Below are 27,945 nucleotides of genomic sequence, written 5' to 3'. Positions count from 1 at the left end.
TGCAATCGATTCAGCGTCCCAAAAATAAGTTCAATATCCTAGGCAACCCTACATACAAACTGAAAGTGGTAGAAATAAACCATTTCCTGTTTCTACGTTTATCGCCGTAGAATAAAAACGGTAACAGATAGCGTTATTATTATTATTATTATTATTATTATTATTATTATTATTATTATTATTATTATTATTATTCTAAAATGCGTTTCATAAACGTACAAAACTTCAGGAATGTTTTCTTGGCATGTACAAAAGAAAAGTAAGTCATGTTGACCTGTTTGCTTTGTCACTCACCTTCCATGTATTGAATTATTTTTGAAAATTGCTCATAAATTTTTAACACGGTTCTGTACGCCTCTAATGTGTTACAACCAAATTAGTTTTACCGCTTGTAATAGTTTATACATTCATTAGCTGTATATTTCTTATGTTGTATGATCAGAGGATAAAGTCGAGAGAATTGAAAATATTAAAAATAAAATGTTTCTTTTTTTAAAAAAAAATATATATAGGCCTATATATATATATATATTCACCTCAGATATTTGTATTTATCAGTAAATTCCTCGCCTTTATGCAGTTCGAAAAAACAGCATTTTATTCTATTTATTTTTGAACTAAAGGTCTGAAAAAACGATACTCAAAATTTTGATGTATAACCATACTGACAGTATACTAAAAGTCAAATACATGTATAAAGAAAATTGATTTTTGTTTGGTTTCAGAAAGAATATTTTATCATCTTTTTCTTCTACATAGGCATGTGTTGGGCATAATATGTAGCACTGTACTTATTCTAAATCTATTTAGTGTAAGGACTAAAACTAGATATAATTTATAGGATGTATTTGGGTAAGTCAATAAAGAGATGCGTCAGAATTCTTAAAATTGAAAATAAAGAAGGAATTCAATATCTAAAGTAATTACCTAAATTCCTTAACACACCGTACATCAGATCCAAATATTTCCAAAACCGCGCTGGCGTAAGTAAGTCAAGATATTTACAGAATAGCTTTCAATTCCTGAAGTTTTGACGGGTATTTTTGACACCTTGAACGTACTTAAAATACAAAGTACGCCTGAAGATATTGATTTATGATCGTGATAATTTACAAAATTTTGTTTTTCAATGTTCGTGACGGTGACATATAGCCTTGATGCTGACGTCCCCATTAATCCCCCATTCATTCATTCATGAATGAAGTTTTTACAACTTTTTAATTCTAGTGAAATAACAATGTTAGAAAGAAGTGAATCGAATGACCTATTTTGATTCACTATCCTATAAAGTTATTTTTTGACATTCAAAATTAAAAGAAGAGAGATATCAGCAATATGAATATGTATGCATTTTTCAATTATACATAAATTATTTGTTCCACCTTCCTTGTTCAAAAGAGAATTTGCACTTTTTTCTAGCTCAAAACATTTTCAGTGAAAAAAATAATTGTCACACAATGTTGCTCTTCCTTTTAGGCACCTTAAGTTCTATTGTTTTGGATGTGGTGAAGCCAGGAATGTTCTCAAATTGCATTACAAAAGTGTGTTGGAGGTTAGTCACAGTCAAGCTTGTAGTTAATATGTTACAAAAATTACTATTAAATCATTCAGTTTTTCAAAAATCTGTATTGCTAAATTTATGCTTAAACGATTAAATTTTCCATTATTAATTGTTGACATTTTTTAAAATTTGTTTATTTTGACAACTGAAAAGACAACTGAAAAGACAACTAAATTATTTTGACAACTAATTTATTTATTTAGACATATGATCAACTTAAACTAATTCATAATGATCATAAGCTCTTAACAGAATTAATAGAAAAACAAATACTATCAAGATAAGACGAAATTATGGCAAAATGACAAGAAATGCTAAAAGAACAAGAAATCGTTTTAATTAATAACTAGCAGCGTTCACCCCGCTTCGCTGCGGTCACCCCGGAACGCAATAAACTTTGTTACTTAGATAATTTTTACTTTTTCGCTTTCAAGTGATTTATAGCGCCTGTCAGTTATGTTAACCCGCCGAGTCACAGGGTCATGCGGGTTGCATATAAATACGTTTATTTTTATACCTATGATGAACTAATAACAAAGGATTTGTACGTATGGACACCTGAATGTTCAATTATCTCAAGACACTGGTAATTGAAAATTAAAGTGATATGATAAAAACCATCTAGGGTCCACATCCTAACAACCCCCCAAAAATGAAAGAAATCGGTTCAGCCGTATTAGCGTGATGAGCGGACAAAAGATTTTTTTTACGTATTTACACCTGATTGGTCAATTATCTCAAGACACTGGTAATTGAAAATTAAAGTGATATGATAAAAACCATCTAGGGTCCAAATCCTAACAACCCCCCAAAAATGAAAGAAATCGGTTCAGCCGTATTAGCGTGATGAGCGGACAAAGGATTTTGTGCGTTCTCTTTTATATATATAGATAGATTGAAAAATTCTTAACGATAATGATTTTTTATATATAAAAAAGTACATAAACCTATTATGAAATTGGTATTCTGGTTCTGGGTTTTAACTGTAGACGATCTAATAGCATTAACTTGAAGAATTGATTTGTTGCAGGCCCGTTTCCCAAAGCGACCTCTGTGAATGACTTATATGCTATTGACTCATGGTAAATGTTTTCATTTTCAAAGTAGGGAAACCTGAAAGAAATGAATTACTGAAATAAAACAAGTTCATAATATTTGCGTGTCTGCAGTAATATTTCACTCTATCATTGTCGAACAAGGTATCACAAACATGGACAATCTAAATCTTCAGTGTGGGCTCCTTCAATTGCGTTACATGAAATTATAGCAGACTCTAAAGAAATAAATGTAGGTTTTAAGTTTTGATATAACTTTTATAATTATATAAAAGTGAGAAAATGTACACCATCGAACCTGCGAACAGATGTGGAGGTAAGTAAAAGACGGTAAGACGAATAAGGTAATGACACTCTACCTTTATTCTGATACTTGTATAAAAGTTTTCTTTTAAAATTCTAACATAGGTCACTTTGTTAAATATTGTTCTTACATAGGGTTGCCATATTTTAAAATTTGAAAACCGGGGGATTCTAAACCGTAAGTACTGATATGAAGTTGTGTAATTATTACAAATACTGACCTGAGATTCTTCGGATTCTTAAATGGCACTTCCAATCAGTGGCGGCGATAAGGGCCCCGCAGACCCCGCGGTGCGGGGGGGGCCCCGGACCTGAGGGGGCCCCTACAAGGTACGCTCAGCAAGACTTATTTTACGTGATTTATAATTTTAATGCATTTTGAAAGCGTTTCTACACAGCCTATAACTTTAAAAAAAAAAAAAAACGATAAAATTATAGACAAATTCTTGCTCCTGAAGGTTAGGTAAACAGTTCTTATAAATTTTGTGTTCCATTCCATTTCAAGTGAAACATAGTGATAGTGACGCTTACAATACCTCTCCTTAGTTTTATCATATGTGTTTGTGTGTTGAGTGTTCAAGTGTGAGAATACAAGAAGAGTTTCCCTTTCGTTTTATTCTAGGCAATGAGAGTACTGTATTTTACGCGAGTACACAAAAATATTCTACGTTAATTTTCCTTTGTGTGGAATGTAGTTACAGTATGATCCCGGATAACCGAAGCCCGAATTATCCTAAATCGCAAATCCAATAAACATGTACTGTGCTGTACTGTACGGGAATAATCTAAAAGACGGGGACGCGCTAGGCTGTGCCTAATCCATATGCTATAAAGATAAACTATTACAGTACTAACTACAAATAGAATACAGATGTACTGTAGTCCTAAAAATGTTCATTTCACTTACAAAAACTAAAAACTGAAGCCACTGGCGTAACAGACGTTAAGTCGTGAGCCGGCCTCAATGCCATCTTTTAACGACTGGTGGACTTACAACTACGGTGGAAAAAATCATTTTTTTAAAAAAAAAATCATTTTTGTTGATTTTTTTTATTTAAATCGATTTTTTAAATTTAAATCAAATCTTTCTCCTCGTATAATACAAGTCACGAACTGAAGAAAAAACATTAGGAATTAGTATTAAATGTTAGTTATGCCATTTAAGCGAAAGTATTGGGGTTAAATTTTGAATTAATCCCCAATCGTTAACCTATTTCAATCCCAAACAATATTTCTTCAGCATGAAGGAAAAAGTACAGCAACATTTATCAACATGACATTTTCTTTTCACGAAAGTTACTGATATTTCGCAGGGGCATATTTTAAAAAAATCGGAACTAGCTAGCGGCACAAAATACATATAAAGTACATATATTTCACCTAAAATTAAGTAATTTACTCTATGGTCTATGGAACACGGAGCTTCAATGCCACGTTTACAAAAGCTCTCCATTGATTTCTATCCTTAGCCAATTGGATCCAGTTTCTACTTTGTATTCCTATTTCTGTGAGATCCATCTTAATGTTGTCCTCCCATCTGCGCCTAGGTCTTCCCAATGGTCGTTTTCCGATTGGTCTTCCAGTCAAGACTTTGAAAGCGTTTCTACTTTCTTCCATTCTAGCTACATGACCCGCCCACCTAAGCCTCCTAGACTTGACAACCCTAACAATGTTGGGTAAACGGTATAAATTATGCAGTTCCTCGTTATGAAGTTTCCGCCATTCCCTATTCCCGTTCCTCTTGGGTACGAATATTCGCCTCAGGATCTTGTTCTCAAATACTTTCAGTCTATACTCTTCCCTCATAAAGCGACCATGTTTCGCAACCATACAGAGCAACAGGCATGATTATCAATTTATATTTTTTAAAATTCAAATATCTCGACAAAATTCGCGACGAAAACAGATTTTGAACTGATTAATAACAAGAATTCCCTGCTTTTAGTCGACATTTAAGTTCTTCGTGAATATGGTTTAGGTCTGTTAATATTGATCCTAGATATTTGAAAGTATCCACTTTATCAAAAGTATTATTCGATATTTTAACGCATTCAAAATTGGCCGTATTATGATCCCGAGGAACCTATGTATTTAGTCCATAAATTTCGCTTAGTTTTAATTCTTTTTAGGAGAGGGGATCGGACCAACTCTAAATGCGCTCCTATTATCTGGAAACCAACAAATAGACGTGAATAGAAGAGAATTTTCGCTTTAAATGTCCATGGTGATTTCCCCGTTGGAATAGTTAACGATTTAAAAAACGTATGCTACGAAGAGAAGAAAGCAGGATTCACCCGTTATCCGTTCCAAGCGGGATTTCTCTAATCATCGTTTGCATGATACTCGTTTTCATACTGTGCTTACATACATTTGAGTCTCATTGTATTATGATTATTATTTTCCATAATCGAAATAAGAGAACAGAAACGGGATTTTACTTATTTTCACTTTAAATTCATTTATTTCGGATTTTGATTTAAATCTGGATTAAAATCGTGATTTAAATCAACCCACCCTGCCTACAATTACTTGGGTGACAAACCGGTGGTCAGTCCATTGCGTCACCCTCCATCAACAGGCGTATCACTCCTCAGTTTTCCTCACGACGCTGGGCAGACGTCAAAAATTTGGAGTATTCCAGCGGAGGATTGAACCCAGGATCACGTGGATATGAATCCAACGCTGTAACCACTAGATTATGGAACTCCTTAACTTTAATAAAGAACATAAGTGTAGCATAGAAAGGAAGTTTTGAAGTTATTTGATCTTCAAAACATTTCAGATAAATAAAAAATACTGTAGTACAGGTCCGGTAACAGATGTCCATGACTTAACAAATAAAAAAAAAAAAAAAATCCGAAATAAGCCTCCTACTTTAGATCGGTTAACCGTGGTTGTACTGTATTATTATTATTATTATTATTATTATTATTATTATTATTATTATTATTATTATTATTATTATTATTATTCATAGTAGCTGTAATCATAGTGGTCATACTGTTAACATTTTAAAATGGTACATTAGTACGCATATAGAAATTGTAAATGAAGTTCGAGTAACACATGGCCATTCGGTTCAGTTTTTGCGGGGGGGCCCCGAAGCCGGTATCGCCGCCACTGCTTCCAATGTAGTTTTCCAACGAAACTAAAGTAAAATAAATTTAGCTTTTGCCTTTAATGTTTAATTAAGTTCAACAAATGTGAGTCTCGAGTTGTAAAGTAAGTATTACAGTACGATATCTGTAATTGTATGGATATCTGTAAGACAAGTTTTCAAAAAAAAAAAAAAAAAAGCAATATATGGCAGATATTGTTCATACGGTTTTCTCTCTAAGAAACACAAAGTAATTTCTAATTTTTATCATAAGAAAGATAAAACATATTTAGGAGTCTTGGTCCATCTCTGATAAAATGTTTACTCATTTTTAAAGATTGCTTCTTGAAATCGTAATATCATACAAAATTACCACCGTTTCACAATATGTGAAATCAGTGGCGGATCCAGGATATGATCAAGGGAGGGGCTAAACCATAGTTTGCCGCTTTTATCTAGCGTAAAGCAGGATTGAAGTCCATTTTATCCAGTGTATAACTGAGCGTCAAGAGGAGATATAGCCCCTATAGTCCCCTTGTATCCGCGTCTGTATCAAATATATAATAGTGTAAACATTTTAAAAGAAAAAATAATAATGAATCTAATATAAACAAAATGCTAAGGATACCGTAATTCAATTTGCAACCATTTCTGAATAAATAAAGACTAGGTGAACACAGACTAGGCGGGCAAATAGCTCACAGCCTGAACCTGAGCGCGAGTCCAAATTTTACTTAATCGCGATAGAGATTGACACAGAGATGTAACGGTTTACATTGAATATAACAACATTTTATCAAAAAAGTCGTCTTAGATTTTTCTCCGATCAAAAAAAGCGGGTGGTTTTTCGAGATTAAGAGATGATTAAGCAGCGGACAAATATAGGACCTGAAAATCGGGTGGTACCCGCTAAAATCGGGTAATATGGTAACCCTACAGAAACAATAAATACGTAAATTATTCACCTTATCTGTACTTGGTATGAAGGTATCTGCATTTATAGCGTCATCTACTTTGCCCAACTAGCTGGGCAATGGAACAATGGTTTATGGTATCGTAAAACATGTATATATAATATAATGGTACATATGAGAAAACACTAAGAATGTTTAAACCTCACAAATACGTTTTAAATTTTAAAATGAATACAATCATTTTGTTTCCCACTACTTGAGTTAATGCAATTAAATAATGCTATTAATCAATGCAATTGACTAGTTTATTTCGACTTCTCGTCGCGTTATGTGTTTCACTGAACACACAATGTCCTCTTAACATACACTTATTCCTGGCACAAATCACAAGAATAAGATTCCACGCAAGCATAAGATGTGCATCCTTCATGAGCCCATGCGTTACAATCACTACACTGAGATCTTTTCAGAGTGGTTCACCAAGTTTGCCTGCACAAACAAAGCAATAATATTTTTAGTTCGTGTCTCCAGACATTTTTGCTTGATCATTTTTGTTTTTGTTCGTAAATAGAGCATTTCTTCTTCTCGTTTTCCCTTTTGCCCAAAAATAATCATATAAAAATACTAAAAGCGGAATAAAAATATCTGTATGTTAAAGGTTTGAGTTGCCAGATTATTTTTATTGGTTTGCTGAGGATTCCATTTTGTGAACTTAAAATATTTTATTACTTTTGCTCCAATGTAAAATGTGAGAACAACAGACCAAGGTAAGCACCTTTCTACAATTCTTTACTGTGCTTTGCTCCATTGAAGCCTTTGTTCTTGAAACAATGACAAAGTAACACAAGAGTAACTAGTAGTGCAAAAAACTTTGTAATTTCGATTATTTATAAAACATCACTATTGCAAATGAATATACACATAGAGAAATCGTCAACACATACATAACTTTCAATTAGTAGGAGAAATTTATCTTAATAATTTTAGCAACTAAAAAGGCTCAGTCTTCTGCTACTACTAGTAGCACCCCGCGAAACTTTCAGTTGATTTCCTAGTTCCTTGTTTGACAAAATAAGTAGTCAAGAATGTAAGGTGAATTCAAGTAGATCTCCCAAAAAATGAATATCGCTCCACTGTCTTAATGTTCTAGTTACGGGATTGGGAATATGAAGTTGAAAGTGCAAAGATAAGTTGCTTAAATTATATATTACATTCATTATAGAGGTGTATTTGTGTATATAATCACGATTTAAATCAAGATTTAAATCACTTGATTTTTTAAATAAAAATCGTTGATTTAAATCGAATTCCAAAATAAATTAATTTAAAGTGAAAATAAGTAAAATCCCGTTTCTGTTCTGTTAATTCGATTATGGAAGTTAATAATCATAATACAATGAGACTCAAATGTACAGTATAGTATGAAAACAAGTGTTATGCAGAGGACGATTAGGGAAAATCCCGTTTTGAACAGGTAACGGAGCAATTGCTTTCTTCTTTTCGTAACATTGGGTTTGGGTTTTAAAATCGTTAACTATTCCAACGGGGAAGTCACCATCGACATTTAAGACGAAAATTATTTTTTGTGTGTGTCTGTTTGTTTGTTCCCGGATAATAGGGCGTATTTAGAGGGGTGCTATCCCCTCTCCAAATTTTTTTTTTTTGTTAATTTTATAACTTTAGGCGAAATTTATGTGTTTCATGCCGCAAGCTAGTTCTGAGTTTTTAAAAATAGGCCCCTGCAAATATAAGTAACTTTTGTGGAAAAAAAGTGTCATTTTGATAAGCTGTACTTTTTCCTTAATGCTTAACCTTTTAAATTCTATCACCTACTTTTAGGTGATAGGGTAGAATCTTCATTATTCGATTAAAAAGGTACCAATAAAGCTTTCTACTTCATTTTCTTTAAGACTGGAGGCATTTTAGAACATGTTACATATGCTTTCACGCCTTTCTGCGTTGAAGCATAGTGTGCGATGACGTCATAAATTTAAAAAGATATTTTTTGTTATGCGTATTATTATTATTATTTGCGGGTTACATTTTGCATTCAGAAAACTGAAATTTTGCACATTCGTTCAGTGCACCCCTTAATAATTTTCAGATGTTTTCAGATCTCTGCGTGGAAACAGCGGGGCCCAGAGGGGCAAAAATGTTTAAAAAAGATATTTTTAACAAAAAATAGCTTTTTTTGTGATTTTCCCGCCTTAGATGGAGATATATGAATGGTACCGTTTGAAAGGATGTTCCGTTCTGAAGAAAATGATGTACGTACTATGCTCCTAGGATAAATAGGATGTTTCAGGAAACTATTATCTGAGATCCAGTTTTATACGGGAATCTGGGGTATTTGGGTAATATTATTTTTCGTGGGCTTACTTTTGCACCTACAAGATTGAAATTATGCACATTTACTCAGTGCACCCCTCATTATTTTTCAGATTTGTTTCAGATCTCTGTCTTAAAACAGAGGGAGGGGTCCACAGAGGTAAAAATTAAAAAAAAAAAAAAAAGATATTTAAAAAATCCTTTTTAAGTGATTTACCCGCCCCAGATACATGATGGAAACATTTGAAGGGTACCGTTTTAAAATTTGTTTTATTCTGAAGAGAATAATGTACAAATCATGATCCTAGGATATATAGGGATGTCTGAGGAAATTTTTATATTACATCCGGGTCATCTGGGGCATTGTGGGAATGTTCTTAGCTCATTGTTAAATAGTTTCCTCACCTTTACTACTCAAGATAGAAGCTTGAAATTTTGAACACACATTTAGTACACCTCTTAGTATTTCCCAGTTGATTTTGAGATCTGTACGTTAGCACAGAGAAATCCAGAGGGGATCAAAATTTTTAAAAAAAATTAAAAAAGCCGATTACTCTCAAAATTTCCCGCTTCAGGGACATGGTAGGGAAATGTGAATGTTACCGTTTCAAAAGCTGTTCTATTCTAAAGAGAGTTATGTATGTACCATGATCCTAAGATAAATAGGGATGATGCTGTAGCTGCTTGACTGAAAGTCTATAATTTACCTTTAAAAAGAGCCATAATTTAAAAGGGTTAAGAAACATTGTTTGGGATTGATATAGGTTAACGATTGGGGATAATTCAAAATTCAACCCCAATACTTTCACTTAAATGGCGTAATTAGCATTTAATACTAATTCCTAATGCTTTTTCTTCAGTTCGTGACTTGTATTATACGAGGAGAAAGATTTGATTTAAATCAAAAAAATCGATTTAAATAAAAAAATCAACAAAAATGATTTTTTTTAAAAAAAAATCATGATTGTTTCCACCCTGTATATAATAGTTCAAGGGGCAATCCTGGAAACAATGGATTCGACACTAATCTGGGTCATTTGAGACATTTTATTTTATATCCATTCTCACCTTTATGCCGATGTAAATTGAACTTTTATTCATCTCAGCGACATCGGAAACTATAGATTCAATACTAAATCGAATATTGTATTATACTATTTTTACATTTCATTCCCCCTTCCCATCCTCTACGAGTGATAATGGGATTAAACGTGGACTTAAACGGCATCGAGAATGTCATTATTCGTCCCAAAGACCCCAAAAATTATGGATTCTATACTAATATAGGTCCTTTTTAAAATTATATTTCGCATGTTCCCTACTTCAACGCTCTTCTAGGGCAGCTAGGGAATCTTACTCTTACAGGAGGCTCGACTTGAACTTAAAATGCATAGAAACCACCAAATCAAATTTGGAACCTTGAAAACTATGGATTCGACACTAATATAAATCGTTTTCGATTATGTTGACATGTTACCATTACCTCCCGCCCACCTAAGATATGCTATAGATATACCACATTCACTTAACACCTATTTTTCCGTTCCAAGCGCTGCTATCGGCTGAAGAAATTGCACTCCCTTTCGTCATCCGTAGACCAAGGCTCTCTCACTTATCAGCAGCTGAATCCTTATTGGCTCAACGTGTGAGTGTGTCGAGGGTGTGAGCTTTAGTTCGCATTTTTGCCACGGATCAAGACATTTTGGCAGCACAATAATGAGAGATGAAGTTGAACTTAAACGGCATCTGGAGTGTAAGTATCCATTTCAGCGATCTCGAAAGCTATGCATTTGACAATAATATCGGTTGTTTTCCGTCATTTTTATATGTCATCGCTCCCATTTCTCCCTCCCTAAGTGTTCTAGGAGATCACTGGGACCGAAGTTGGACATAAAGGGCATCGGAATTGTCACCAATAAACTTAGGAACCAAAACAACTGTGCATTCGACATTAATATAGTTTGTTTCCGGTTATTTTTACGTGCCACTATTCTCCCCCAGAGGTGTTAATGAGGGATGAACTAGGACTTAAACGAAATCTGGAGTATTTTCAGCAACTCCGAAAATTATGGATTCTACATTAATATCGGTAATTTTAGATAATTTTATATGTCACCCCTTGTATTCCCTTTTACGTTTCCTAAATAGATCTTACCCCTGCAGTATTCTTTTTGAGACTGTAAGTAAAATGTGTATCAAGTTTGGTTAAAAATTTCTCCAGAAGTTTGAAAGTTATGTTATATTATTATTTCTAAAAAAATAAATAAATAAATAAAATAATAATAATAAAAAATAAAAAAAAATAATACATGTGGCACTTAATCGTAGTTCCCAATGGATAAAATGGTACATCGTTGTGTTTACCCACTAACACTTTTGACTAAATATTGAATCTACGCGTGGAAATACATTTAAGAGCATTCCTATGTATCGTTCAATTCGAAAGAAATTCCATACCTCAAAATGTGTGTTTGTAGAGGAAATATTGAATTTTACTTTGAAATTCTCATACAACGGGCACCATAGAGAATAGGCTGATGATATTTTCTGTAGAGATTAGCTTAGTAGTAATTTAGAGGTCGTTTGATAACATAACGAGTGTATTGTATGAAAGGATCATTGTGTGTGGATCATAATGGTCTTCAACGCTAGAACAATAAGAGCGAAGCCGTGCAAATTGACCCCGGCTGCGCCTGTATAGTGCGACTGTGAAAGGTCAGGGAGACATTTCAATGAATTACCGCTTTTGTATTGTGATGTATCAATGGTACACCTGTGCACGAGAGGAAGCATACTATTTACCAAGAAAACGTGACGCATCAAGGAGCACTTGTGTAGAAGAATCATTCAGATCATCCTGACAGATATGACTGCGAAGCCACTGTAACCATAGCTACCGTAGCCTTATGTGAAAGCTCGAAAACTAAACAATTACGCAGTTTGAAGGCAGTTCTACATTCCGGCGTTCTTCTCGCATAATTATCTCTTACGTCTGCTCATCACCGATAACGTGTTCGGAAGAGACTACGATGGTGAGACAAGTGAAGGAAGCTGGTATTCAGCAATGAGAGTCGTATCTTTCTTATACTTTCTGACGCCCGTGTTCATGATCATAGGCACATAAGGTAAGCGGAAGAATCCACCTTGTGTCCGTACTCGCCATATTCACACCTGGCATTACTCACCTATGGTTTTCAACCAGGGATGTAGGAAGAGCGCATCGTATACTTGTGACGTCCTAATTCTATCTTCAGACTTTCTCTAGACACTGCCAGATTCCGTCATCAAACAGGATAATGGTCACCACATATCAGCAGGTTAAGGTAGCGTTCTAGACTTCCGCCCTAGCCTACTAAGTGTACGAACTTGACGACCCATGGATCACGTATGGATATGGTGTAACGACACCTGACTACAACCCGGACTCCGGTAACAACCACCACGATTAGCAGCGAACGTAGGACACCATACACCCAGACAGTCAGCATTTATGCGAAGTCTACCTGCCCAAATGGCTGCTTGAAGTGAAAAAACACATACTGTTAGGGTGTTGTATGATTTTTGAACACTTTATGTAACATTATCGGACTGTTCTACAGTCGCTACGGCATAATATTCTTTTCTGTATATTGAATAATAGTAGTGTGTTATCTTAAAAGTAAAGTATACCGTAGCTATTCAACACAAGATGAAAATAATAAATCACACCCTCGTGACGGACAACATTACACTGTTTACATTATTGGCTTATATTTCCCAAGTTCCATACATGTGACCTGTCAAGCACGAAATTAGTACAGTTAATATTTATTTCACTAATCCAACGTGACTTGAAGATTGTGTTAAATTTATTTTCACAATATTTGATGTTTCAATGATCAAGGCAAGTTTAAGTTTTAAGTAACTGTCTTGAATTAAAAAGAAAGAACTTATTTCACAAATATATTGTTGTTTATTTATTTAGTTATTTTATTCACGCTGGCTTTAAGTTTTCTTTTAAATAAATAATATCTACGTTGTATCGTAGTTATCTTCCGTACAAGGTCACGGCTTTCGGGCCAGCAATGCAGTGTGTTCTGAAGAGTGGCGCATCCGAAAGTTAAAAAGAATTTTCACTATTTTTTTTAAGGATTAGGGTAAAAGCACCAGTGCCCGTCACTTTAAGTTAAAATATTACTCTTTTTTACTTCTGTGATCATCGTGAATCTTTCGCAGCTGTATCATAGTTGGAAAGACACATTGATCCTTCCAATACATAACTATGCAGTTACAATTCGAAGTCGAATAGCCATTTAAAGAAAAACAATATATTTTTAAATCCTTTGTTTTGCACCAGTATCCATCACTTCAAAATCGAAATGTTCCAGTGGTCGTCAGGGTTTTGTGCCAGTGTCCGTCACTCACATAAGTTGGCATAATGTATTGAAAAACTAACTGTTGATCAGTTTATCAAGTACTAAGCTTAAGAACTGTACATCACTTTTAGCACTCAAGACAGAAAATAAAAATGTTTTTACAGACTTTAGAAGCAATTTCAGAAAAATATGTTAACTGAATATAAAATTTAACTATATATTACCTTAATCTTAAGAGTACGATATTAAAAAAAACTAAGTTTAATAAATATACTTCACTTTAAGCACTCAAAAATGAAATGAAATTAAATCTTTGAGTTTTACGTCCCACGGTTATGCCGCTTAGGCTAAAGGAGACGATGATGATGAGTAATGAATGAAATGGTAGAATGAAAAAAGTGGGAGGAAATGGGAGAACCCCGAGGAAACCCATGCACACGGTGTTTGTCTACCACAAATTTCACTTGGCGGGGGTTAAGCACTCAAGAATGAAAATGTTTATACATACTTTTTAAAGCAATTTGAGAAAAAAAATTGTTAACTGAACTAACAATTTAATTATACATGACCTTAACCTTAAGAACACACTATAAAATACTAAGATTAATAACAATATATTACTTTAAGCCTAGGGATGCGCACAAGACAAGATTTGAGCCTGTGTCCTCTCGAAAAGGAGCCGCGAAATTTATGTCCCGTGTCGAGAACAGTATCTATTTCTACTAGAAGAGCTGTCTCGTCTCGTCTCGTGCGCATCCCTAATCAAGCCCGTGGCCAAAAACTTCATTTCGCAGGGCGTTCGATACGGCTTTACGATATTCAGATTTAGATATCGATAATCGATATCGACAAAATATCGAAACTTGTTCGATATATCGAAATATAAACAATGTCGAAAGTATCGATATATCGATAAAAATTTTAATATCGATATTTTCATATTTGAAAGTATCAATCGTTCGATCCAAATATCGCAGTCCTAGGCTCCAACTGTTGCCACCTTTAAAAATAATGTGAAATTTGCTAATCTTCTATAAGTAGTATATTCTCGAAGTGTGGGGGGACTGGACCCCATGGACCAACTCCCTAGCAACGTCCCTGCTCATGATTCACCACATCAGGATGTAACCAGGGTGTAAAATCATGACAATCAAATTGGGGAAAGACTGGCTGGAGAGGAAAGAAAAAAAAAAGAATTATAACGCTTACCACTAGATCACCCATTAATTAGATATGAAATACACGTGAATTAAATATGAATTACTGTAATTATTGAGCAAACTTCTGACATTATTTCACTTTATTCTCCTCCTTCCAAAGCAGGTTTCAAGTGGATTAAACTTTCTTCCAGAAATATTTAGTGGGGGTAGTTCCACGTACCCCCAGGATTACGCACTCTGGGTATAAGTAGCGAGAGAGTAAAATTCACAGTTTTAATAAAGCGGCCGAACAATGTGTTTACAGTTTTTATTTCCGTGACGACTATTAGTTTCTTTAATATACGAAGTATGATCAAGTAAGAGTCAGGTGTGGCGAACTCTAGTCCAACTACGTAAAATGTGAACCAGTAGTCACCACTTCCATTAGCTCATAAAATTGCTCGTTGGTATAAAATCTGGTACGACAAACGTATTCTAGGGATATTAAATCTAAGGTTCAGATTATTAAAATTTATAGTCAGCCAATTGATAAATGACCAAAAACATACCTGATTCGCTTATGTTTTAATACAAGCGAACAATCTTCTGCTCAGTGTTCCATTACACACTTCGCTACTTTTCCCCAAAGGGTTCTGTTGTTACATGTCACGTGACATTGTGAGAAAGGGTGTAACGAAGCTAGCAGTGTACATGTGACCTTTTAATCTTATGTGCCTTTCCCATTTTTAGGATTTTAGTGAGTAAACGAGAGGCACTGGTGCAGTGGCGGCCACTGCTGTTTTTAACCTATATGTATTTTCTAAATCTTTCCATTTTACAGTGTCTGCATATAAACATTTAAAATAGTAGTTTCTATTTAGATACATGGATAATACATACATTATCTATATACTTATTGCTAAATTTAATTTCAGATACCGGTTAACGAGAAGGCAGGAGCAAAGAGTATGAAAGTGCAAATCATATGCCTCCTTCTTCTCCGGGTTCTTTTGGTAAGTTCATTTAATGGGATATCAGTTGTATATGGTATGTAGAAGACCAAGAAACAGAAATAAAAGGATTTTTGCAAAGAAAAGAAGCTTGACCAACGTAAGTCGATTGGAGATTTTTTTTTGTTTTAAGAAAACAATAGGAGTGGGTAAAGTAGTTTTTCCAAGATATGTTACTACAATATATGTATATACCTAACAGTTTAACGTCCAATGTTTTATGCCCTTTAGGCTAAGGGAGACGGATGATTAAGGCAAGTGAACGACGATGGAAAAATGGTGAAATGAGAAGTGGGAGGAAACGACAGTATCCCGAGAAAACCCACGGACATGATGTTGTCCACATCAAACTTATTTGGCCGGGTATCGAACAGGAACACCACGCACCAGAAGAGAGCGCGCTACCACTAAGCCATTGTGCCCCCTAGATGAATATTCACAAACCAGTGTACAACGGATTCAAAAGTATCCTCATTATCATACTGTACAATGATGTCGATTTACTACTTACTCTCAGTATTATAAACCCAGCTCCGTCTTTAATAATAATAATAATAATAATAATAATAATAATAATAATAATAATAATAATAATAATAATAATAATAATAATAATATAAAAAGGAAGAAGAAGACGAAGAAGAAGAAGAAATCTATCACTTTTTGGTCTCAAAAATGCTTTCATTTTGTAAGATATTTTATTTCACTGGCTGGAATTTCTTCAGCTGCGTGAATGATTCACTGGTTTTTGGATTCGTTTCTTATAAATAAAATACGTATCTGGTGAAGTTCCAGTGAGTGGTATAAAATAAAAGTATTGTATCATAGAAAACTTTTTTTCATTCATTGCTAGTACAAACCATGACTGATGTAATTTTAGACATTTTATTAGATAAATCTAATCTTTCCACTGCCTCGGACAATTCATATGTCAATTCAGTTTTAACATTAGTTTCCAAGTTCGTATTAGGAAAGCAATGATACTGTGCTATTTCAAGTGGTAGCAGGTCAAAACAGCGCAAGGATAAAAACAGAGCATCTACAAAAACCGCACAAGGACAAAAACAGAGCATGCAAATACCACGTGGACAAAACAGCGCACAAACAAAACCGCGCAAGGACAAAAACCACATGCAAATACCGCGTGGACAAAAACAGCGCATGAACAAAAACCGCGCAAGGACAAAAACAGCGCATGAACAAAAACCGCGCAAGGACAAAAAGACCGCATGCAAATACCACGTGAGTGAAAATAGTCCATGGATAAAAAAAACATAGATGAACATTTTGCACTAGACTCGCTCGTGCTCGAGCTCACTTCTTTCAACTACATTCACAACGAGGCTAGCGATCACTCACCTCAATTGGGCTCACGCTTCCGATCTCTTCCCTCAACTGTTCGCGCAATCACTCGCGCTCGCGGTCATTTGGGCTCGCACTCACCTCTCTCGACTGGACTCGTATTCACCTTTCTCGAGTGGGCTCGCAGTCACTCGGGCTTGCACTCACACAAGGGGGTCAAGATAGGAATTAGGTTGAGAACCACTTCCACAGACTGTTTACAATTTTTATAGACATCCTTAGGAAAGATGAGTCAGGAACAATTAAAGCAGAAGTCCCTTAAGTTTGACAACCCAAATGTCTTTACTGTGTTTCAGGTTGCATAATTGACAAGCACTCTTCTCAGTTAAATAGATATAAGGACAAAAACAGCGCATGAACAAGAACCGCGTAAGAACAAAAACAGCGCATGCAAATTTCGCATACACAAAAACGGCGCATGGACAAAAGCAGCACACTAACATAAACAGAGCATGCAAATACCGCGTGGACAAAAACCGCGCATGAACATAAACCGCGCGAGGACCTAAACAGCGCATGCAAATATAGTGTGGACAAAAACTGCGCATGGACAAAAACAGCGCATTAAATACAGCGTGGACAAAAATCATAGATGAACATTTTGCATTAGGCTCGCTCGCGCTCGAGCTCACTTTTTCAACTGGGCTCGCGATCACTTGCCCCAATTAGGCTTGCACTCACTCGGGCCTGCACACACTTCCCTCAACCGGCTCGAGCTATGGATCACTTCTCTCGACTGGGCTCGCGATCACTTCCCCAAACTGGACCCGCTCTCATAGGGGCTCACACTCAATTCTCTCGAATGAGCTCGCGCTCACTCGGGCTTCCACTCACTAATAATAACTGAGCTCACATTGACTCAGACTCGTGCTCACTAATCCTAAGTGGGCTCGCGTTCACACGGACTCGCGGTCATTTCTCTCAACTGAGCTCGCGTTCACTCGGTCTCACACTCCCCTCTCTAAACTGAGCTCGCACTCATTTGGGTTCGCGTTCACTTCCTTCAACCGAGCTCGAGCTCGCGATCGTTTCTCTCAAGTGGACTTGCGATCACTTCCCCAAACTGGACTTGCGATCACAATGGCTCGCACTCAATGCCCTCGAATCGGCTCGCACTCAATGCCCTCGAATCGGCTCGCACTCACTAATCCTAAGTGTGCTCGCGTTCACTGGAACTTGAGCTCACTTCTCTCGAGTGATATCGCACCATTGGTCACTTCCCTCAATTGGACTTGCGCTCTCTCGGGCTCGCGCTCACTTCCCCAAACTGGACTCGCGCTGGCACTTACATCTCTTGACTGGCCTCACTCTCACTCAGACTTACGCTCACTTACATAATTGAGGCTCGGGCTCGCGCTCAATTATTGAGCCTGAGCCCAGCTGAGCACGAGGGTCGGGCTCGTGAGTTTGGACACCTATGACAAAAACAGCGCATGCATGGGCCGCAATGCACATCATTTTCCAAAGCAAACGTTGTACAATTCTTAATATCTCAACAAATAGTATTGCGTTTATACTTTTTATATTGTGTTCTCTTTATAGGTCATGTCATCGGTTCGGTTTTGTATATACATAGCGTATTGGTATACAACATTTCCCTTCATATCTATTTCGTCTATCAAAACGAAACTTGGTACACTCATTTTTAACCCCTGTAGTATTTTTCAAGATATATTTGGATTGTATGCTTTTATCTGGGCCCAATCCAAAGGGGGCCAAATTTGATGGGAGGTATTTTTGGAGGGATTTTTTTTTCAATTTTCCGTTTTCAAATAGTTATGGGCGCCAATACATAGCACCTATAGAGAACTTTTTCATGCTGAAGAGAATGAACTATAAAGCATGACTTTCCAATGAACAGTGTTGATGCAATATCTTTTTCACTGCAAGTCTACAATTTTCTTATGCTTACAGAATTAATGGGCTCCAGAGACTTATTCCATTGTCCATGGCACCTAACTTTTATTCCATGAACATATTTTTGTTATGTTTATCGAATGGACTAGGTTTGATTCGGATGTCCGGACCACACTTCATATATGTTTTTGTGAGATTCGCATGTCATTTGAATACGGCAATGCGGATACTTGATTGTGCTTCCGTTCCGAGACATTTTTTCATTAAAGGTATTTATAAATTTAGTATTTACACAAAATACACTTTCTGACACCGTTTCGGACACACACACACACACTTTCGACATATCCGGAGTTTGTATCCGGATGCAAAAATACAGTTCCTTTCTGGAACACGCGGAATGCCGACGTTCCTGGAGGTGTCCTCCGGCCCAGAAAGATTCACAGCCACTCTTCCATTCATTCAGCTAAACTATTGTTAACATCATTCCTATTTCGGTGTTTCTTCGTTTTCTTTACAATTTTAATCATTTGTCCTAGTATATTGTCCTCTTATTATTTCTGATTAATCATTTATTATTTTGCTTAATATCCTATAGTCCTCCTCATTAGCTATAATTTCGTTTATTTCTTTCCTATTTATTTGATCTCTTCCCTGTAGCCGTTCTTCCAGTAATGGACACCATAATACGTGTGGTGTGACTATTTTTCGCATTGGCATTTCGGATGCTGTATTTGTCCCATTTTGCGTAACGCGTGGCTTACAAGTAACACTTCCGAAGTGTAACACTCCGATTTTGATAAAATTCGGCAGGTAGATACTACACATGAATAAACGAAAACTATTTTTTTTATTTTCTGCGAAGAAACGGTTTTAGGGGGCAAAAGCCATCACCAAAAATTTTGAAAGTTCACACCCGAAAGGCGTAAACAAATGGACTGAAGTGAACGAAATTGTGCACACATACTGTAGACGTAAACTGAGGGAATGCGTGTTTCGTATTTTCCTGGAAGAAATGGTTGAGTGGGGCATGGACCCCTGCAAACCTTTGATCACGAAATATCAAAAGTGCTAATAACAATATGTCACAAGTGCCTAAAGGACATGAAGAAAAATTAGAACAAAACTTTGTTTAGTGACAATATGTAAAAATTACCAAAATACGTTTTTTTATTTTCTGCGGAAAACTGTTTTAAGAGCAAAAGTCCCCACCCAAAATTTTGAAATTTGACGTCCGAAAGGCAAGAAGAAGTGGACCGAAGTGAATGAAATTATGTGTAGGTATTGTATATGCAAAATAACGCCTTCCGTGTTTCACAAGTGTCCCCATCCGACTTCTGCAAAGTTGGCAGATCAACAGTAAGCACAAACAGTATAGCGTATTTAATAGTATTTCAGGAGGCGACTTTAACACTTACACTTACAAAAAGACGTGACGAGTTATTTTCTCCTTGCTGCTGATGTGCCAAATTTGAAGCAAATCGGATAGAGACGTTTGAGAAAAACGAAAGGCCTTATTTCACACATATAATATCTATACACAATTTCATTTGCTTCGGTCCACTCCTTCCTGCATTATTACTGTCATATTTACTACTTTTCGGAGGGGGCCTTGGCCCCAACACTGTTTTTCCGCACAAATTAAAACACGTTTCATTTATTGTTTTGCAAATTGTCCCTACACGAACTTTCGTTCAATTCTTCATATCCTTTAGAAACTTTTCACGTATACTTACTTGCACTTTGGTGTTTTGTAATAAACGGTTTAGAAGGTCTGTGCCCCACCCAAACTTTTTAAGGAAATACGAAACATATATTCCCTCATTTTACATCTACAATATCTGTATTAAGTTTCATTCACTTTGGTTAAATTCTTGTTTTCGATCGTCAACTTTCAAAATTTTGGGTGGGGGTTTTTGCCCCCTAAAACCGTTTTCTCCAGAAAATAAAAAAGATATTCATTTATTTTGCGTATTGTCACTACACAAAGTTTCATTGCAACTCTTCATGTCCTTTAGACACTTCTGATATATTATTATCATTTTTGATATTTCAAGATCAAAGGTTTGGAGAGGTCCGTGCCCCACTCAATCGTTTTTTCCAGAAAAATACGAAACACATATTCCCTTATTTTACGTCTACAGTATCTGTGCACAATTTCATTCACTTTGGTGCGCTTCATATTGCCTTTCGGTCGTCTTTTGTGTGATTGCCCCATAAAACCGCTTTTCCGCAGAAAATATAAAACACGTATTCGTTTGTTTTATTTGTAGTATCTTCCTGCCAAATTTTATCAAAATCGAAGTGTTACGATTGGGAAATGTTACTTGTTAATATAGTCATGACTGGTAGGAATCAGCAGTAAGATGAAGTCTATAGTAAAGTTTGAAATACTGGAAGTCAGCGCCATCCAGTCAAGAATGGGGTTCAACGGAAGAGCTAGTGTGCTTTGCGAGATTAGTCTCACACCCATGACATTAATGTTTGCTTTGGGGAAGAATGTGCATTGCGAGCCATGCATGCGCTGCTTTTGTCATAGGTGTCCAAATCACCGAGCCACACGCTCCTGAGCTCCGCACTATCGCTCAGCCTGGCTCCGGCTGAATAATTGAGCACGATCCTGAATGAGCCCGAGCCTCAAAGAAATAAGTAAACGCGAGTCCGACTGAGCGTGAGCCCAGTCGAGAGAAATGAATGCGAGACCAAGTGAGCGCAATCCCACTTAGGATTAGTGAGAGCTAGCATATTCGAGAGAATTGAGCGCGAGCCTAGATTCTGGAAGTGATCGCAAGCCCGACTGAGCGCGAGCTAAGCTGAGAAGTGATCCCGAGCGCAGTTAAGGGAAGTTAGCGTGAGCTTGAGCGAGCACGAACTCAGTTCAGAGAAGTGAGCTGGAGTCGAAGTGAACGCGAGCCCACTTACGATTAGTGAGCGCGAGCGCAGCCGAGAAAATTGAGTGCGAGCTCATGTAAGCGCGAGCGCAGTTTGGGAAAGTGATCATGAGCCCAGTTGAGAAAAGTGATCGCGGGCTCGAGCCAACTTGATGGAAATGAGCGCGAGCCCGAGTGAGTGCAAGCTCAGTTGAAAGAAGTGGACGTGAGCCCGAGTGAGTGCAAGCTCAGTTGAAAGAAGTGGACGTGAGCCCGAGTGAGCGCGAGTACCGTTAAGAATAGTGAGTGAAAGCTAGTGTGAGTTTAAGCCCGAGTGAGTACAAGCCCAGTCGAGAGAGGTGAGCGAGAGCCTAATAGAAGTAAGTGATCCCGAGCCCTAGTGATCGCGAGCACAGTTAAAACAAGTGTGCTCGACCGCGACCGAGCTTAGTGCAAAATGTTCATCTATGGTTTATGGCAAAAAGTCCATGTGCTGTTTTCGCTCACGCGGTATTTCATGTGCTGTTTTTGTCCTTAAGCGGTTTTTCTTAATGCGCTGTTTTTGTCCACGCGGGATTAGCTTGCGCTGTTTTTGTCCTTGCGTTGATTTGTCCATCTGCAGCTTTTGTACTTACGCGGTTTTTATCCATGCGCTGTTTTTTCTTATATCTATTTAACTAACAAGAGTGCGTGTCAATTATGCAACCTGAAACACAGCAAAGACACTTGGGTTGTCAAACTTAAGGGACATCTGCTCTAATTGTTCCTGTGTCATTTTTCCTAAGGATATCTATAAACATTGTAAAATGTCTGTGGAAGTGGTTCTCAACCTAATTCCTATCTTGACCCACTTGTGTGAGTGCAAGCCCGAGTAACTATGAGCCCAGTCGAGACAAGCGAGTGCGAGACCAAGTGACCGAGAGCGCGAGTGATTGAGAGAACAGTCTAGGCAAGTGGTCAGAAGCGCGAGGCAAATTGAAATAAGTGAGCGCTAGCCTAGTTGAAAGAAGTGGGCTCGAGCGCGAGCGAGCCTAGTGCAAAATGTTCATCTGTTTTTTGTCCATGGGTTGTTTACGCTCACACGCTATTCGAATGCGCTGTTTTTGTGCTTGCGGGGTATTTGTTCATGCGCTGTTTTGTCCTTGCGCGGTTTTCATTCATACGATGATTTTTCCACGCGGTGTTTGCATGCGCTGTTTTTGTCCTTGCGCGGTTTTTGTTCGTGCGTTGCTTTTTGTCCACGAGGTATTTTCATGCGCTGTGATGTCCTAGTGCGGTTTATGTCCATGGGCTGTTTTTGCCCTTATATCTATTTAACTAAGAAGCGTCCCTGTCGATTATGCAACTTGAAACACAGTAAAGAAATTTGGGTAGTCAAACTTAAGAGATTTCTGGTCTAATTGTTTCTGACTCATCTTTCCTAAGGAAGTCTATAAAAATTGTAAACTGTCTGTGGCAGTGGTTCATATTCATATCTTTAGCCGTTCGTTTGAGTGCAAACCCGAGTGAGTACGAGGCAAGTCGAGAGAGGTGAGTGCGATTCCAAGTGACTGCGAGCGAAGCTTGATTGCGAGAAATGTTGAGGGAAGTGATCGGAAGCGTGAGCCCAATTGAGGTAAGTGAGGGCGAGCCCAGTTGAAGGAAATGACATCGAGCGTGAGCGAGCCTATCGCAAAATGTCCATCTATGGTCTTTGCGCACGGGCTGTTTTCACTCACGCGGTATTTGCATGCGCTGTTTATGTCCTTGCGCGGTTTTTGTTTTTGCGCTGTTTTTGTCCACTCGGTACTTGCATACACTGTTTTTGTCCTTGCGCGGTTTCTGTTCGTGCGCTGTTTTTGTCCACACGGCATTTGCATGCGCTCTTTTTGTCCTTGTTCGGTTTTTGTCCATGCGCTGTTTTTGTACGCTCGGTATTTGCATGCGCTGTTTTTGTCCTTACGCGGTTTTTGTCCATGCGCTGTATTTGTCCACATTATATTTACACGCGCTGTTTTTGTCCACACTGCATTTACACGCGCTGTTTTCGCCTATCGCTGTTATTGTTTGCGCGATTTTGACCTAGAACTATTTCAAGCAGAGAAACATTAGTTCTTATGAAAACACGTCACTTCAAATATAACTAACTAACTAACTCTATGACCTATGAAGCCCGGAGGTTCAATGCCGCGTTCACAAAAGCTCTCTACTGACTTCTTTCCTTTGCTAACTACATCCAGTTTCTATTTTGTATTCCAATCTCTGCGAGATCCCTCTTAATATTGTCCTCCCATCTGCGCCTAGGTCTTCCTAATGGTCGTTTTCCGATTGGTCTTCCAGTCAAGACTTTGAAAGCGTTTCTACTTTCTTCCATTCTAGCTACATGACCGCCCACCTAAGCCTCCTACACTTGACGACCCTAACAATGTTGGGTAAACCATATAACTTATGTAGTTCCTCGCTATGAAGTTTCCGCCATTCCCCATTCCCGTTCCTCTTGGGTCCGAATATTCGTCTCAGGATTTTCTTCTCAAATTCTTTCAGTCTCTGTTCTTCCCTCAGAGTAAGTGACCATGTTCGCAGCCATACAAAACAATAGGCATGATTATCGTTTTGTATATTTTAAGCTTCAGATTCCTCGACAGAATTCGCGACGACAAGAGATTTTGAACCGAATAGTAACACGAATTTCCTGCTTTTAGTCGACATTTAATTTCTCCGTGAATATGATTTTCCTCTGTTAATATTGATCCTTTATATTTGAAACTATCCACTTTATCAAAAGTATTATTTAATATTTTAACGCCTCCACAATTTGCCGTATTACGGTCCCGACGCACTTCCATGTATTTAGTTTTCTCTGCATTACTTCTAAACCCATGTCTCTGCAACTGTTTAATAAGATCTCTGCATTTCTTTCTATTGTTCTCCTATCATCCCCTTTTAAATTTACATCATCAGCATATGCCATAACCTGGTAAATACCGTTCAACTCTAGGTCCTGGTTGCTATCTTTGATTTTCCTTATAGCGTATTCCAGAACAAAGTTAAATAATAATGGCGACAACGCATCTCCTTGTTTCAGCCCATTTTCGACGTGAAAGCTCGTGGACAAAAATTTTCCTACTCGGACTTTACTTTGGGATTCATTTAAACATATCTTAATTAATCTAATTAGCTTTATCGGTATTCCAAGTTCTGTAAGAACGTTGTATAATGTTTCTCTCCTAACCGAGTCGTACCCCTTTCTAAAATCAATAAATAGTTGATGTACCGGGGTATTGTATTCCCACTTTTTTTCGAGTATTGGCGAATGGTAAAAATTTGGTCGATAGTTGATCGATTTCGTCTAAATCCGCACTGATAATCTCCAATAATTTCATCTGTGTTTGGGGTCAGTCTTGCTAATAGAATATTTGAAAGGACTTTATAGGATGTTGACAGAAGAGAGATGCCTCGATAATTATTACAGTCAGTTTTTTCTTGTGAATTGGAACAATGATTGATTCTTCCCACTCTTGTGGCAATTCTTCCTTGTTCGAGAGGAAGAGTTTGTATATCTTGTTCCACAATTTTTCGCCTCCAGCTAAAATTAACTCAGCCGGAATTTCATCTACACCCGGAGATTTGTGTTTCTTTAATTTCCTTATAGCGGTTTCTACTTCTATTCGGTTGTTTTAAAGTTACACATACGACAGATCTGGAAGTATGTTTCTAGGAACTTTTATAAAGCTTACATGATTTTTTAATGCTATTGGTCTTCGTGTAAGAAGCTGTCAGTTATGTTTGTCTTATTCATTCAAAGAGTATAATGTAACTGAATTCCTTTGATTTTTTTAAAAAAATAAACGAGTAATGAAGAATCCTCATTTCCTTTCACTGACTTTTATTTCATTTAGTCATACTATGTCCGACAATTATCCTAAAACCAAATGATCACCACACCTCCCACCGGCATCTTGCGCTCCAAAAGCGACCGGGCTAACTCCTCGCTTAATTAAAAATCAACCAATGATATTGATGTGAATATGTGATGTGAATAATACAGTATATATTTACTTATGTTTAGACCTCTTAGTGTATCCAGGTATGAGCTCTTTCGTGACTAAACGGTTAGCGCATGCACCTTTGGTGTAGGAGATCCGGTTCTATTTTCGAGGGAGCTCATGTGCTTCAGATTCCACGTAAAGCTATAGGTCCATGTCTCATGTAGCCTTGCTGCTGAAAGGGACGCTAAAATGAAAGTCAAAACAAACCAACTGTCAGTGATTTCGAAAACATCTCCAAAGTTTGTCTATACTTCTACTTTCTAAATGATATCCCTTTCGAATCGCATCTGCTAACTAAATTATATACAGTATTTTGTTCCATTTCTGTGTGCGATTGTACCTAGGAGAGAGGATGCTAGACATTCGAATTTCTCCACCAGAAACTCTCAAATTGATATTGCATAAAGTAGAATCTTAAGTTATTTTCAAGCAGTTTTATTATTATTATTATTATTATTATTATTATTATTATTATTATTATTATTATTATTATTATTATTATTATTATTATTATTAATCCGATAATTGAAGTTTTTTTTAGGTTTTGGGACTAATAGCTAATGCCAAATTTCTCTGCTTTTTGGTTATAAAGAAAAATAACATTATACAAAAGAAATGAAATTCAATACAAGAAAAAGCTTTTTCAGAAACTGATTAAAATGCACGGGCCACTGCACTAGACTTTTCTCATTCTCACTACTTAAATTGTATCATATTATGTTGTAGTTTTTACGCAACATTTATTTACGAAATATGAATAAATTTATAATATACGTTTTCAGAAAAGTTTGTATCGAAAGAAATTCACACTGGAGCAAACCACTTGTGATTTTTTAAAAAAGGAAAATGATTTATGTCACATTATAGGTTTGTTAATGGGACATTCATTTGATAAAATCGTTTGAGAAAAACTCACCACTAGAGTAAACTACCCTATTGTTAGGGTCATCAATTGTAGGAGTCTTAGGTAAGCAGGTCATGTAGCTAGGATGGAGGAAGTAGAAACGCTTTGAAAGTCTTGACTGGAAAACCAATCGAAAAACGATCATTAGGAAGACCTAGGCGCAGATGGGAGGCGAAATATTAAGATGTATCTCGCAGAAATAGGGATACAAAATAGAAACTAGATCAGTTGGCTAAGGATAGGAGTCAGTGGAGAGCTTTTGTGAACGCGGAATTGAACCTCCGGGTTCCATAGGCCAGAGAGAGGGAGAGAGAGAGAGAGAGAGATGTGGATTTTTCTCAGAGAAGCTGCTTTTACTATGCTATAGAGTTGTTAATTAAACATTGATTTATGAAAATAAATAAGTCGTTAACTCGTTTTTTGGGAAAGCATTCAAAGAAATCACATCAATCAAGTAGATAAGAGACGACGAGGTTAAGGCGAACAAACGCCAAACTGAGTCAGGAGGCTGCACTCAAAAGACAGCTAAGCACGAGAGCCGCTGTTGAGAGCATAATACTGTAGTGCAAGCTAATTGGTCTTTTGGAATATGGCACAAAGGGTTCATCTTGGTGCTTATGATAGTAGGAGAGCTGTTGGTCATCTTGAGGCAGTTCAAAGTGTATCAAAGGTTGTATGTGTGATAGAAGTAACACAAAGCGTTATTTCTCGACTGAAGAAAGCTGCTGTGACCAGAGGAATGGCTGTACCGTACATATATATGGAGGAGATCATGGTCAGCTCGACAGAATCACTACATTGGCCAATAGGCCATAAGGAATAGAAGTGCCATACCTGCACAAATCCCTCCCTCAATATCTCCACCTTGCCGCGGTGGTGGTTGAGGCTTGCGTAGCCTAATGATTCTAAGAGCTATACCGGAGATAGCATCTCTATCAGAGAGATTCCCATGCTGGGCAGATCTTTAGTGATAGGAGTCAGACGAAGACAGATATTATGGTAGTGTGCAGCAGCTCTATCATTACCACACTGAGGCTGAACATGACTGACATCGGCAAGGCTCAGATGTGGACAAACAGGCAGGGATAGGATGTCCTCTATGGCTGTTTCACTGCGAGGTGGAAGGACCTGGAACACCACCACTTTACTCAGTCCCTAGAAT

The 27,945-nt window shown here is 37.1% G+C and overlaps 1 protein-coding gene across 1 annotated transcript in view; it reads left to right on the top strand.

Moving 5' to 3' along the window:
• Positions 1-15,692: 15,692 nt before the first annotated feature.
• LOC145694057 (uncharacterized) overlaps positions 15,693-27,945 on the top strand; it is a 36,249-nt gene continuing 23,996 nt past the window's right edge. The window contains exon 1 of the mRNA XM_081770200.1: positions 15,693-15,765. Coding sequence (XP_081626326.1) covers positions 15,721-15,765 — 45 coding nt within the window. The 5' untranslated portion in view covers positions 15,693-15,720. The remainder of the gene's footprint in view (positions 15,766-27,945) is intronic.

The sequence above is a fragment of the Thermobia domestica genome, chromosome 9, assembly GCF_964235325.1.
Source record: "Thermobia domestica chromosome 9, izTheDome1.hap1.1, whole genome shotgun sequence".
In the NCBI taxonomy this organism is placed as follows: Eukaryota; Metazoa; Arthropoda; class Insecta; order Zygentoma; family Lepismatidae; genus Thermobia; species Thermobia domestica.
This window is presented reverse-complemented; position numbering and strand designations above follow the sequence as displayed.